Source organism: Arachis stenosperma, chromosome 9 (assembly GCF_014773155.1).
Source record: "Arachis stenosperma cultivar V10309 chromosome 9, arast.V10309.gnm1.PFL2, whole genome shotgun sequence".
Classification (NCBI taxonomy): domain Eukaryota; kingdom Viridiplantae; phylum Streptophyta; class Magnoliopsida; order Fabales; family Fabaceae; genus Arachis; species Arachis stenosperma.
Genome location: NC_080385.1, coordinates 150,242,477 through 150,258,276, shown reverse-complemented (window position 1 = coordinate 150,258,276; position 15,800 = coordinate 150,242,477). Strand labels below are relative to the sequence as shown.

General features: G+C 38.5%; 1 protein-coding gene across 1 annotated transcript; it reads left to right on the top strand.

The window, feature by feature from the left end:
- Positions 1–342: 342 nt before the first annotated feature.
- LOC130950737 (GABA transporter 1) lies at positions 343–3,926 on the top strand. Its single transcript, XM_057879306.1, has 7 exons — positions 343–648; positions 731–961; positions 1,430–1,527; positions 1,639–1,825; positions 1,931–2,061; positions 2,441–2,677; positions 3,409–3,926. Exons 1-7 carry the CDS (start codon positions 510–512, stop codon positions 3,787–3,789), a joined length of 1,404 nt encoding a protein of 467 aa, XP_057735289.1. The 5' UTR covers positions 343–509; the 3' UTR covers positions 3,790–3,926.
- Positions 3,927–15,800: the final 11,874 nt, after the last annotated feature.

Genomic DNA, 15,800 nt, shown 5'->3' with positions numbered 1-15,800 from the left:
GACTTTTTATAACTAACAATAATTTTATTAACAATAAAATAATAAATCAATTTTGATATACGAGAAAAATAAGCACACAAAATAAATATCTAATAAGTGATGTAATAGTTTATCTGAAAACAAAAACAATCATGTGGCAAGTTGTTGGCATGTATGTGTTTGTCGCATATAAAATTCAAAATACATGAATATGAGTCCAAGATAGTTTCCAATAGTGTAGTTTTATTTCTTTGACCATTCACTTTTAATATTGTTCAGTCAATAATGTATCTGAACCTAAACTAATTTGGGTCTCTTTCAAAATTCATGTCAACTTGAGCCTCCATTCTTTATCTTCTTTCTTTTTAATTCCCATGTTCACGCCATCATTCATACACACATATATATATAATAATATAACAATGATATGATGATTGTTATTATTCGTTATTTGAATCTTTAGAATATTGGCTGCAGAAAAAGAAACAAAGAAACCTCTGTGCAGAAGAAGCATAATTATAATAAGAGCAATGATGGGAACAGTTGATACAAGTGATAGTGAGAAGGGATTTGTGATGAACCAACCCACAACCCCATCAATGGAGATGTTAGATGCAGAAGCCAATAAGGAACTTGATGCTGGAGCTAAGTTTGTTCTCAAATCTAAAGGTGATTAATTAACTAATTTCATTGATTAGGATTATTATAATTGAGTCTTGTTTTAATGAGAGTGTTATCTGGTGTTATGCAGGATCATGGTTGCACTGTGGGTACCATTTGACAACATCAATAGTGGGACCTGCTATTCTTACTCTTCCATACTCATTCACGTTGTTGGGTTGGGTTGGTGGAGTTCTATGGCTCTCGCTTGCAGCTTTAACCACTTTCTATTCATACAATCTTTTATCTGTGGTTTTGGAACATCATGCTCAACTTGGTCATCGCCAGCTTAGATTCAGAGACATGGCTAGAGACATCTTAGGTGAATATTTACTATGTTTCTTTGATTTCATTTTCTCTTAATTCTTGTGAGGAACTCCAACTTTTGATGTGGTTTTGTCCACCTTTAATTGAATGGAATGTGGAACTTTAATGCTCAATTCAAAATATGCTATCAGTGTTTTATGAGCTGGAAGGAATTGTGTTGCTTCTAGGAAAGTGATTTTCTTTTGAAAAAAAGAACTTTTGATTTTCCAAAAGGATAAGCTATCTCATTTGAAGAAAAGGCTTCAAACTTATAGCTATGCAATCAATTTCCAAATAGTAAATTTCTTAACAGCTAGTGTACTTTTGACTTTGGAGGATAACCACTGGAAGATAAAGTTGTTTTAACATTACGGCAAGTATTTGGTACTTAGTCCATGCAATCAATGTTAGGAATTGCTCAAGAAAAATATTACATGTTGTAAATTTTAGTTAAATTAGATTTAGCTAAATGTGTGTTTGGCAGGACCTGGATGGGCTAAGTACTATGTTGGTCCTCTTCAGTTTCTCTTATGCTTTGGAACAGTCATTGGTGGTCCTCTTGTTGGAGGAAAGAGCCTCAAGGTACTTGTTTTACTCAAAGAGACTCATTTTTTCTGTTTAATTTATGCAAAATTCTTAGGTGCTTTCAGAGAAGAATTACTAAAAAGTTTGGCATTTTTATTATTTTTGCAGTTCATTTACCAGCTCTACAATCCAGATGGACCAATGAAGCTTTACCAATTCATCATTATATGTGGGGTTGTAACACTCATTTTGGCTCAGCTTCCATCATTCCACTCCCTCAGATACCTTAATTTGCTTTCTCTTATCCTAAGTGTGACTTATGCTGCATGTGTCACTGTGGGATCTATATACATTGGTAAGATAAAAGGATTAAAAAGAAAAAAATGTGGAGATTGGAAGCATGCATAAGCAGAAACTTGTAATCCACTTGATGTGTTGTTATTGCTTGTATCTACCACAGGTCACTCAAAGCATGCAATTCCTAGGCATTATTCTGTAAAGGGTTCTAATGCTGATCAATTATTTGGTGTCTTCAATGGTATTTCAATCATTGCTACAGCATATGCTTGTGGAATCATTCCAGAAATTCAGGTTAGTATTTACTATTTAGTTGAGAATGTCAAATCAAAAGTTCCCTTCATTCACTCCTTTACCTTCATTTATAATGCCAAACACCGCCTCATAATAATACTTTTAGGCCTCCCCAGTTAGAAGATTGGGACCATATTAGAATCTTCTATTTTACGAATCACGAATTAATCTTCTCAAACTAATATGACTTGGTTAAATGGTTAATTCACTCGTTGGCTTGACCAAGTGTCGAGAGTTTGAATTATGCCTTGTGCATGCAGCAATTCATTGTACATCGATGAACTCTTAAACGGAACTCCGATATCTTTATGTGTCAAGGTTTTTGATAGGTCGCTAAATTAAATACATTTTTCTTTATTTTTTTTTTATCAATTTACAGGCAACTGTGGCACCTCCTGTGAAGGGGAAAATGCTGAAAGGACTATGTGTGTGTTACTCTGTTATAGGCGCCACCTTTTTCAGTGTTGCCATCTCAGGTTATTGGGCATTTGGCAATGAAGCTGGTCAAACAATTCTTGGCAACTTCTTTGATCAAGAGAATAATCCTTTGCTGCCCAAATGGTTTTTCTTGATGACTAATATATTAATCCTTGTTCAAGTGATGCCAATGACTGCGGTAAGAACACATTCTTGCTATATATATTCCCTTCATATGTCATGCATACATTACCATTATTAGTGTCATTTTGTATAAGAGTTTAGGATTTTTGGAAAAGTACTCACATATTTAGTGTGATATAGCCTAAATTCCAAAGATATCAAAGGAATATCAAGCATAATATTGTCTAATTCTGAGGAATTCATTCTAATTTACACTATTGTTTATTTATCAATTTCCAACTTTAACTCGGACCTACTTTGGTAATTGTTTCAATATAAAAAATATAGATTTCTAAAGAAGTATGAATTTATGAATAAACCCTCAAATTGATCCTTAAAAAATTTTAAATTCGACACTTTGAATAAATTTTTATTATTAGACAACTATTTCCTTAGGACACAGTTCTTCTGTTGTTTTAAAAGAGATAACTTCTCTTAAAGTGTTTTTTTTCAAGACTTAAATTGTCATATAATAAAATTTATCTGGGACTTATCTATCAAACACACATTAAAAAATTGATTGAAAGCGACAAAAGAATCGATCTTTTCAACGAGAGTAATTCTAAAAAATTTCTAGAAAATAAAAGTTTGTTAAGGACCAAAAGTGTTTACTCTAAATTTATATAAGAAAGACGAATATAAAAAACAAATAATTTCTTTATTTTTTACAGAGAAAATGCACTTATTTTGCAAAGTACAAATTTTCATTTTCTGATGAATACAGCTACAATGGTTATAATATTACAGGTTTATCTGCAACCAACAAATGAAATATTTGAAGCAACATTTGGAGACCCAAAATTTGGACAATTTTCAGTTAGAAATGTTGTACCAAGGGTGGTTCTAAGGTCAGTATCAGTGGCAGCAGCAACTTTGTTAGCAGCAATGTTGCCATTCTTTGCAGATATAATGGCCTTGTTTGGTGCATTTGGGTTCATTCCTCTTGATTTTATTTTGCCCATGGTATTCTTCAATTTGACATTTAAGCCCTCAAAGAAAAGCATAATGTTTTGGGGGAACACATTGATTGCAGTAGCATCCTCAATTTTGGTTGTAATAGGAGGCATTGCATCAATTAGAGCAATAGTGCTTGATGCAAATACATATCATTTATTTGCTGATAGGTAAAAAGAATTTGTAGCAATATATATATTTTTTAGTGTGAGCCATTACATTACATTATATACGTGCATAGATATTAGTGACTGTGATTGTAATTCTATTCTATTATAGTGAATCTCAAATCGAGCAATTCTTTTTTTCAATCTTTGGGATCAGTTTCATGATCATTTGCAATTCACAAAGGCAGTGATAGAAGTAGCATTTTTCTATTATTTGGTCTTAAGATACTCCTTAAGAACAATTCATTGAAAATATATAGTTTTATATTTTTAATAAACTGAACACATTAAAGTTTCTAAAAAAAAAATTATCTTGCTGATGTTATCAAACTGTTCTTGTCGTGACCAAACAAATAAAGGTCAGGTCCAATAATGTAAAAAGGTCCACTAATAAAGGTGGATTTTACATAAGTTCGACTTTTTTGAAGAGGTCGGATAATGACATAAAGGTCCAGTCCTACTTGACCTAATAAGTAACTGTCTCCTTAAATCTCTCCTACTATTTCTATCTCATCTAAAAAATAGATCTTAACAAACTCTCAAGATAACGGGAACGTTTATCTATCAGAAAGATTGAACTACTCCAACGAATATGGTTATCTAATCTACTATAAATACACTGGCTCCCCCCCAGGTATAATTTACGTTCTACTCTACTAAAAACCTGCCTAAAGTCCTTACTAACTTAAGCATCAGAGTCTCTTGCAGGTACCACTCCCCAACCTCCTCACGAGAAACTCGGACGGGTGGCACCTCGGTACCAAAGAGGTCGGATACTGCCACTCAAAAGGACCTGGATCTCACGTTCAGGCTCAAATCAACGTTTCAGGTAACCCTCGAAACATTGGCACTGTTGCCAGGGACCTAGAATTCTCCCTCTGACAAATGGCGGACCACGAGTGTAGAGATGACTACACAGCATCTGAGTCTGAGCCAGAAGATCATCCAGAAGACCAAGCCCTCTTACTTCTCCCTCCACCACCACACCATGCCCCCCATGGAGAAGGGACCTCAGGAAATCCTCAAACAAGGAGGATCTAGTCCAAGGTCCACCATCCCGAGGCTGAGAACCAACCTCATACGACCGAGATCTTTGATCTCGTTCATGACCAAGGGGATCGACTACAACAACTTGATCACGAGGCTGAACGACGACGAGAAGCATAACAGGAGTTGCGAAAAGAAGTAAGGCAATAAAAGGAGTTATAAGACAAGCTACGGAAACTGGAAGCTGATATACAAAGGAGGAATAATCGGGCGGAGCATGAGGAAAGTCCCTTGGGAGGGCAAGATCCATTCACAGAAGAGATCATGAAGGCTAATGTTCTTAGGAACTTCAATCGCCCGACATGGATCTCTATGACGAAACGTCCGACCCGAATCACCATCTTAGTTACTTCAGAAGCAGAATGTACTTGATCGATACCTCTGACGCCACTTGTTGCAAAGCCTTCCCGACTACTTTAACCAAGGCTGCAATGAAATAGTTTGATAGTTTGTCCCCCAGGTCGGTCACTAGCTTTGATGACGTGGCCAAAAAATTTTTTACCAGATTCTCCATCCTGAAAGACAAAACAAAGCACATCCTGAGCTTGTTGGGAGTAAAGCAAGAGGTCGAGGAAACCCTTCGTGACTATATGGAAAGGTTCAATAAAGCTTGCTTGGAAATTCAAAGTCTAACAACCGAAGCTATAATTACGGGTCTGGTCAATGGCATTAGAGAAAGGTCATTTTCTTAGTCAATTTCTAAGAGATATCCGACGTGGCCAGAAAATTTTTTACTAGATTCTCCATCCAAAAAGACAAAACAAAGCACGCCTCGAGCCTGTTGGGAGTAAAGCAAGAGGTCGAGAAAACCCTTCGTGACTATATGGAAAGGTTCAATAAAGCTTGCTTGGAAATTCAAAGTCTAACACCCGAAGATATAATTATGGGTCTGGTCAATGGCATTAAAGAAGGGCCATTTTCTTAGTCAATATATAAGATATATCCGACTTCTCTAAATAAAATTCAACAAAGAACAGAAAAATACATCAACATGGAGGAAAACTCCCGACTTAAGGAACCACCTTCGCGATCTAACTTACCTTACTATCAAACTCGGGAAAAAGAAAGGGAACCCAAGAAGAAAGAGGAGCAAAATGTAGAAAAGCTTCGAAAGTATCACAACTACACCCCCTCTAAGGGTTTTCCTGGTCTATGTTTACCGCGAAATATGCCACACAGAGAAACTTCTGCCTCCTCGTCCGATTAAGCATAAGAAAGCTGGAAATCGGACTGAATATTGTGAGTACCACAAGCTGTATAAGCATTTCACTAATGAATGCTACGACCTAAAGAATGTCATTAAAAATTTGGCCAGAGAAGACTGACTTGATAGATACTTGGCAGACAGGTCGGATAACCCGAGGAAGAAAAGAAGGGATGAAGGAGGACGACCAGAACGCCCTCTTCACACCCCCGAGCGACATATATACATGATTAATGGTGGATTTTCTCGAGGAGGAATATCAAATTTCTCACGAAAAAAGGCACCTCAAGGAAGTATATCAAGTCGGGGAGGACAGTCAATCGTTCGACTTATCCACTATCTCTTTCACTGAAGAGGATGCTCAAGGAATATTACCAGGGCACGACGATCCAGTAGTGATAACTATAATCCTAGAAAACACTAACCTCTACCGAACCTTGGTAGATCAAGGTAGCTCGAAGGATATTCTGTTCAAACTCGCCTTTGACAAGCTCGGGTTAGAGGAAAATGATCTAAGGGCATACCTAGATAGCCATTTTGGACTGGGAGGCACCCCAATCCGACCTCTGGGTTATATCTCATTGTACACCACCTTCGAAAAAGGTGCAAGGTCAATGTAAGCTCAGCCTATAATGCCCTAATAGGTCAAATGACTTTAAATCGACTTGTAGTTGTTGTCTCCACTCCATATCTTTGCATGAAATTTCCCATAGTTGAAGGGATTGCCACCATTAAAGAAGATCAAAAGTTAGCAAGAAAATGCTATAACGAGAGCCTTAGTTTAAAAGGCAGCTCGGAAGGCAAAGAAGTTGATACCATCGAGTTAGGTGGAGTCCGAGTTCGAGAAGAACTATGACCTCAATCCGAAGGCAAAACGGAAGAGATACAAATCAGAGACCACCCTGACAAGACAACGAGCATAGGGAAAAATCTGGAGGAAAACCTAAAGAAACAACTCGATGAATTGTTGAGGAAAAACTCCGATCTCTTTGCCTGGAAAGCCTCTAACATGACCGGTATTGATCCCGACTTGATATGCCATAGGCTTGCTGTGTATCCAGGTTCCCGATCTGTTCAGCAGAAAGGCAGAAAGCTCTGACAAGAACTCACACAGGTCGTAGAAGAGCACGTGCAGACCCTACTAGAAGCAGAATTTATAAGAGAGGTGAAATATCCGCTTTGGCTAGCCAATGTTGTATTGGTGAAAAAGCAAATCGAAAAATGAAAAATGTGCGTCGATTACACCGACCTCAACAAAGCCTACCCTAAAGATCCTTATCCACTCCCCAGCATTCATGCTTTAGTTGACTCCGTCTCAGGCTACAGATACCTGTCCTTTATGGACACCTACTCGGGATACAATCAAATCTCGATGTACAAACCGGATCAAGAAAAGACCTCATTCATAACTCCAACAGAAAACTATTGCTACATAGTCATGCCTTTTAGATTGAAGAATGTAGGAGCTACCTACCAACGATTGATGAATAAGGTGTTTTTCTCGCACATAGTAAAACTCAAGGAATTATATGTGGATGACATGTTCGTTAAGACCAAAGAGGATGAAACACTATTGTTCGACCTCTCAGAAGTATTCTCCACTATAAAAAAGCATGAAATGAGGTTAAATCCCTCAAAATGCACCTTTGTGGTAGAAGCTGGGAAGTTCTTAGGGTTTATATTGACTTAAAAATGCATAGAAGTAAATCCTGACAAATGCCAGGCTATACTCAATATGAAGAACCCGACTTGTATTAAAGAGGTCCAACAACTATGGAAGATTGGCCGTTCTATCCAGATTTTGAGCGGGGCCAGCTCTGAAATCACTTCTCCTCTACTCAATTCTAAGGGAAGAGAAGCAATTTGAATGGACCCCAGAATGCGAACAGGCCTTCCAAGACTTCAAGACATTCTTAGGGCAATCACCCATACTTACCCAACTTGAAAAAGGGAAAGAACTCGTGCTATACCTATCAGTTGGAAGTCAGGCCATAGCCTCAGCCCTGATCCGAGAAGACAAAAAGGGGAAGCAATCTGTCTACTTCATCAGCAAAGCCTTACAAGGGGCAGAGATGAATTATCAAAAGATAGAGAAGTTTGCTTATGCCCTTGTTCTTACATCCCGAAGGATCCGACCTTACTTCCAGGATCATACCATTAAAGTCCACACTAATCAACCAATGAAAAAGATTCTACAAAAAATAGACTTGGCTGGGAGGATTCTACAATGGGTAGTAGAGCTGTCCGAGTTCGATTTAAGATACAAAACTTGGACGGCCATCAAATCATAATACCTCACCAACTTCATCGTTGAATACACTGAAAGTCCCGAAAACCCTACTACATGGAGTTTGTACGTAGATGGGTCATCAAACAAATCTAGAAGAGGAGCCGGTGTTATTCTAGAAAGCGATCAAGAAACTCGGATAGAACTATCTTTAAGGTTCGAGTTTCCTGCATCTAATAATCAGGCAGAATATGAGGCCCTACTTGCTGGCTAAAGAAGTGGAGGCAAAAAAGGTGGTAGTGTTCAGTGATTCACAAATTTGTGGCACCTACCAAGCTAAAGACCTCACTATGAAGTACTTGGATGAGACACGAAAACAACTGACACTCTTTTTAGAAAGTAAGGTCCGACATATAACTCAGGAGTCCAATGCCTGAGCTGATGCTCTATCAAAGTTAGCCAGCCAAGCCAAGAGGCAATAATAGAAATCTCATTCAAGAGACTCTGCAAACGCCATCTATATCAAAGGAAAAGGAAGTACTGACTATACACAATCAACATTTAGGGTGGATGACCCCCATAGTCAACTACCTCAAATTTGACATACTCCCCAAAGATGGAAAGAAGGCCAAAAGGCTCGAAAAAGAGGCACAAAACTATACACTGGTCCAAAATATCCTATACAAAAGAGGGATCTCAACACCTCTCTTAAAATGTGTCCCGATCTCCAGCACAAAAGAAGTCTTGGAGGACGTACATAGTGGCATATGTGAAAACCACCTAGGAGCTCGGTCATTAGCTAAAAAAATGATCCGAACTAGCTTTTTCTATCCAACCTTACAGAAAGAGGCGGCCGAGTTCATCAAAACGTGCCCGCCTTACTAGAAACATGCTAATTTCCATGTGGCGCCCCCTGAAGAGCTCATCAATGTTACCTCACCATGGCAATTCGTGAAATGGGGGTCTTGATCTACTAGGACTATTTCCCCAAGTATCAGGCCAAGTCAAATACCTCATAGTGGGATTGACTACTTTACTAAATGGATTGAGGCAGAGCCCTTGCCAACCATCACTGCCTAAAGAAGTCGAAAACTCTTGTACAAAAATATTGTCACAAGGTTTGGGGTTTTCCACTCCATCACCACGGACAATGAAATTCAATTTACCAACTCAACCTTTAGACACTTGGTGTCCGACCCGAAAATAAAACCCCAGTTCACATCCGTGAAGCACCCCAGGCCAATGGACAAGCTGAAGCTGCCAACAAAGTCATATTGGCCGGGTTAAAATGCCGATTGCAAGATGTAAAAGGAGTTTAGGCGAACAAGCTTCATCAAGTCTTGTGGGCATATCGGACCACTCCACATTCCACAACGGGAGAATCACCCTTCCGACTTACATACGGAATAGAAGCATTGATCCCCATAGAAGTAGCTGAAGAATCACCTAGAGTTTTATTTTACAACGAAAGAGCTAACACCCAGGCTAAAAAAGAAGAGCTCGACCTCCTCTATGAAGTTCGAGAAAGAGCTCAGATTAACGAGGAAGCTCTGAAGCAAAGGATGTCTATAAGATACAATAAAAAGGTGATCAAGAAAAACTTCACCACCAATGACCTCGTCCTAATTCGAAATGACATCAGAATAAAGAAGTCAGGTGAAGGAAAGCTAGCTGCAAACTGGAAAGCACCTTACAAGATAGTAAAGATCATACCCAAAGGTTCCTTATAAGGTGTTCGACCTCTAAGGACGGGAGCTCCCGAGGTCTTCGCACACTTGTAACCTAAAAAGATACTATAGCTGAAAACCTTGTACCTAGGTGCACTCTTTTTCCCAATAAAAAATATTTTTTAATGAGACACCAGTGCAAGGGCTAGAGGCACCCAGGCCTTTAGTAAACGGTTCTGTAAAAGAATTTTTTAAATATTAATAAAAGATTTTTGGTCTATTTCTTTTTAAAAGTTTCCTATTTCAAATGCATTAACTTAAGCTCGACAAATGGCAAAAATCATTACCCAACCTAAAAGTTGTCGGAAAGATAAAGCGATAAGGTACAAGTTAATGTAAAAATTTATACAAATAACTCGTACAAAGCGATCTCAAAATAGGTCGGAACAAAAACAGAGTTGTAAAAATAACTTAACAAAGACCGATTACTCGAAGTCGGGCCTACATAAGGAAATTAATAAAGATTCAAAAGTCAAAACAAATTATACCTTACTATAAGTATTCAATAAAAGGGTACTCTACAACTATGACAAAGTTCTGAACATTACTTGAAGAAAGTTGTAAAACAACAACTGAAACAAAAAAGTGTTCAAAACTACAAACTATTAGAAAAGTCAAAGTATTATTATCAAAGCCCATAGGTTGGGCTATTATGAAAAACAAAAATAACAAAATAAATCTAAAAAATCTCAAGACTTCTCGCCTATCAGAGGATTGAGAGTCTCTCCAGTTACAGTCTCTTTGCCCTTGGCCGAAGGAGTTGCAGGATGCAAGGAGACTGGCACGGCCGAGATAATCTCAAGAGCAGAAGAAGAGGTCTCTACAATAGCAGCTTCGGGTTGGGCTCCCGAGGTGGAGGACGGACTCACCTAAGGTCCCAAATTCTTTGGATTCTGAGGAGGCTCCTCCTCATTATCCGACTCGGGTGCAAGGAATATCTTTTCGTCTACCACTATGTTGTCCGTGCTGAAGAGGGGGAGGTCAAGGTCAGGAGCTAGGACCTTAATTTGGGTTTCCAGGTTCTCAAACATTTCATCTATGCCCAGAGCAGCTGACTCCTGAAACCCATTCAATTCCTACTTCAGCTTCTCTAACTCCTCTTCTCGGGCCATTTGATGTGTGAGCATCTTTCCTATCTTTTCCTAGTGAATTTGCATTCAAATTTTTTAGTTTAATCAAGAATTAATAATCTTCTAGCCACTATGAATGCTACTTTGAGTTGTGTATAATTTTGTTTATTTCAGGTAGCATTCATATAGATTTGATGGATTTTCTATAGAAAAAGAGAAGAAAGTGAATGATGCTGTCAACTCTGACCTCCCTACACTCCAACAGGAATAACTTGAGCTACAGAAGTCCAATTGACGTTATTTCAGTGGCATTAAAAATCTAACGTCTAGAGCATTCTAAAAATGTATAATAGTGCACACTTCTTCTCCAGCACACTTGGCCTCAATGGCGGAAAACTTGGGATTCTCCAAGTTTGGCGCCACACTCACCTACTCCAGGAAGTATATAGCGCTCAAGCGAAGCAACACTTGAAATACCTCAAGTTTGGTGCCAATTAAGGAGACTGAAGAATGCATACGGGTGTGACAGTGCCAAACTTGGGATTCTCCAAGTTTGGTGCCACCTTTAATAAACCAAGCGGTCCCCATTCGCTCTTCAAGGCCTGCACGAGATGTTAATTGATTTTTTATTAAACTTTTATTTTATTTATAAATAGGAAAAGATATTATTCAGTTTTTGAAAATATATTTTACATTAATTAGGATTAGATATAAAAGGGAAAAGAATCAGCCCTTCGGGCTCTTCTCTTCTCTTGGACCTCATTCCGTAATTTATAGTTTTTCTGAATCCTATTTTCTCTCTGAACCATGAGCAACTAAACCTCCACTGTTAAGGTTAAGAGCTCTGTCTATTGTATGGATTGATAATATTATTTTTTTATTTTAATTCATGTACTGATTTTTATTTCAAGAATTGTTTTCGGTCTTTATCTTATAAATCTGGGTGGAACAAAAGTATGACCCTTGTTTTAATTGAGTTCTTGTATAACTTGGAAAAGCTTTTTACTTGAATAACAGCTTGACAATAATTTCTCCTAAATTTCTAATTATCTGGACTTAACGGGATACGTGACATATATTCCTCTTATATTTGGGTAATTAGGATTTCTGTGGCATATAAAATAGAATTGAACTTCACCCTCTAATTGGAATTAAGTGACGAAGGAATTGGCGGTTGATGAAGGTTAGAGGAGACTAAAAAAGTCTAAGGAATTAGGGTTTAGTCACATATAGTTTTCCATGAATTGAATCTTGCATGATTAAAATAGTTTGTAAGAAAAGTCAATTCGGAAGATAAATATCTCTGAAACCTTAACTGTTTTCTCCATATATATTTCACCTTAATTTACTGTTTGTTCTGATATTCTGAGTTTACTGTTAATGCTTTTGAACTCTCAAAACACCATTTCTGTTTGTCTAACTAAGTAAATCACGCAATCATTGTTGCTTAGTCCATCAATTCTCGTGGGATCGATGGTGCACGAAATTGTGATCAATACTTTTCAAAACATAAACAATCCCTAGTAATGGCTCCAAAGACTTGGTGCTCAATACCATGGCATAAACACAACTTCGCACAACTAACCAGCAAGTGCACTGGGTCGTCCAAGTAATAAACCTTACGCGAGTAAGGGTCGATCCCACGGAGATTGGTGGTATGAAGCAAGCTATGGTCATCTTGTAAATCTTAGTCAGGCAGACTCAAATGGATATGGTGATGAACGAAAATAACATAAAAGATAAAGATAGAGATACTTATGTATATCATTGGTGGGAGCTTCAGACAAGCGTATGAAGATGCCTTCCCTTCCGTCTCTCTGCTTTCCTACTGCCTTCATCCAATCCTTCTTACTCCTTTCATGGCAGCTCGTGTAGGGTTTCACCGTTGTCAATGGCTACCTCCCATCCTCGCAGTGAAAGCTAATGCTAACGTACTCTGTCACAGTACGGCCAATCACCGGTTTGGTTCCCGCTCCTACTGGAATAGAATCCTCTTTTGCGTCTGTCACTAACGCCCAGCAGGTTAAGTTTGAAGCACGTCACAGTCATTCAATCATTGAATCCTACTCAGAATACCACAGACAAGGTTTAGACCTTCCGGATTCTTGAATGCCGCCATCAGGTCCTGCCTATACCACGAGGATTCCGATTAAGAATCCAAGAGATATTCACTAGAGCCTTGGTTGCTTGTAGAACAAGAATGGTTGTCAGTCACCTTGTTCATAGGTGAGAATGATGATGAGTGTCACGGATCATCACCTTCATCATGTTGAAGAACAAGTGATATCTTGGACAAAGAACAAGCGGAATTGAATAGAAGAACAATAGTAATTGCATTAATACTCGAGGTACAGCAGAGCTCCACACCTTAATCTATGGTGTGTAGAAACTCCACCGTTGAAAATACATAAGAACAAGGTCTAGGCATGGCCGAATGGCCAGCCTCCCAAAGTGAGTTCAATCATCAAAACATGATCAAAAGACTCTCTATATGATCTAAGAACTAGATGTCCAAAGATTAAAATACAATAGTAAAAGGTCCTATTTATAGAAAACTAGTAGCCTAAGGTGTACAAAGATGAGTAAATGACATAGAAATCCACTTCCGGGCCCACTTGGTGTGTGCTTGGGCTGAGCAATGAAGCATTTTCGTGTAGAGACTCTTCTTGGAGTTAAACGCCAGCTTTTATTCCAGTTTGGGCGTTTAACTCCCATTTTGGTGCCAGTTCCGGCGTTTAACGCTGGAATTTCTAAGGGTGACTTTGAACGCCGGTTTGGGCCATCAAATCTTGGGCAAAGTATGGACTATCATATATTGCTGGAAAGCCCAGGATGTCTACTTTCCAACGCCGTTGAGAGTGCGCCAATTGGGCTTCTGTAGCTCCAGAAAATCCACTTCGAGTGCAGGGAGGTCAGAATCCAACAGCATCTGCAGTCCATTTGAGTCTCTGGATCAGATTTTTGCTCAGATCCCTCAATTTCAGCCAGAAAATACCTGAAATCACAGAAAAACACACAAACTCATAGTAAAGTCCAGAAAAGTGAATTTTAACTAAAAACTAATAAAAATATACTAAGAACTCAACTAAAACTACTAAAAACATACTAAAAACAATGCCAAAAAGTGTATAAATTATCCGCTCATCACAACACCAAACTTAAATTGTTGCTTGTCCTCAAGCAACTGAAAATCAAATAAGATAAAAAGAAGAGAATATGCAATGAATTCCAAAAACATCTATGAAGATCAGAATTAATTAGATGAGCGGGGCTTTTAGCTTTTTGCCTCTGAATAGTTTTGGCATCTCACTTTATCCTTTGGAACTCAGAATGATTGGCTTCTTTAGGAACTCAGAATCCAGATAGTGTTATTGATTCTCCTAGTTAAGTATGATGATTCTTGAACACAGCTACTTCATTGAGTCTTGGCCGTGGCCCAAAGCACTCTGTCTTCCAGTATTACCACCGGATACATACATGCCACAGACACATAATTGGGTGAACCTTTTCAGATTGTGACTCAGCTTTGCTAAAGTCCCCAATTAGAGGTGTCCAGGGTTCTTAAGCACACTCTTATTGCCTTGGATCACAACTTTATTTCTTTCTTTTTCTTCCCTTTTTCTTCTTTTTCTTTTTCGGTTTTTTTTTTTCGCTTGCTTCCTTCTTTTTTTTTTCACTGCTTTTTCTTGCTTCAAGAATCATTTTTATGATTTTTCAGATCCTCAGTAACATGTCTCCTTTTTCATCATTCTTTCAAGAGCCAACATTCATGAACCACAAATTCAAAAGACATATGCACTGTTCAAGCATACATTCAGAAGACAAAAGTAATGCCACCACATCAAAATAATTAAACTATTATAAAATTCAGAATTCATGCAATTCTTTCCTTTTCAATTAAGCACGTTTTTATTAAGAGAGGTGATGGATTCATAGGACATTCATGACTTCAAGGCATAGACACTAAGACACTAATGATCACAAGACACAAACATGGATAAACATAAGCATAGAATTCGAAAAACAGAAGAATAAAGAACAAGGAAATCAAGGAACGGGTCCACCTTAGTGATGGCGGCTCTTTCTTCCTCTTGAAGGTCCTATGGAGTGCTTGAGCTCCTCAATGTCTCTTCCTTGTCTTTGTTGCTCCTCCCTCATGATTCTTTGATCTTCTCTTATTTCATGGAGGAGAATGGAGTGTTCTTGATGCTCCACCCTTAGTTGTCCCATGTTGGAACTTAATTCTCCTAGGGAGGTGTTTAGTTGCTCCCAATAGTTTTGTGGAGGAAAGTGCATCCCTTGAGGCATCTCAGGAATCTCATGATGAGAGAGGTCTCTTGTGTGCTCCATCCTTTTCTTGGTAATGGGCTTATCCTCATCAATGGTGATGTCTCCCTCTATGTCAACTCCAACTGAATAACAGAGGTGACAAATGAGGTGAGGAAAGGCTAACCTTGCCAAGGTAGAGGACTTATCCGCCACCTTGTAGAGTTCTTGGGCTATAACCTCATGAACTTCCACTTCTTCTCCAATCATGATGCTATGGATCATGATGGCCCGGTCTAAAGTAACTTCGGACCGGTTGCTAGTAGGAATGATTGAGCGTTGGATGAACTCCAACCATCCTCTAGCCACGGGTTTGAGGTCATGCCTCCTCAATTGAACCGGCTTGCCTCTTGAATCTCTCTTCCATTGTGCGCCCTCTTCACATATAACTGTGAGGACTTGGTCCAACCTTTGATC

Bases quoted from the DNA above. Each gene is read 5' to 3' on its own strand.
- LOC130950737 (XM_057879306.1), top strand. From the start codon at position 510: ATGATGGGAACAGTTGATACAAGTGATAGTGAGAAGGGATTTGTGATG. The intron at 649-730 runs GTGATTAATTAA...GGTGTTATGCAG, and splicing joins GTTTGTTCTCAAATCTAAAG to GATCATGGTTGCACTGTGGG. The intron at 1,826-1,930 runs GTAAGATAAAAG...TATCTACCACAG, and splicing joins TGTGGGATCTATATACATTG to GTCACTCAAAGCATGCAATT.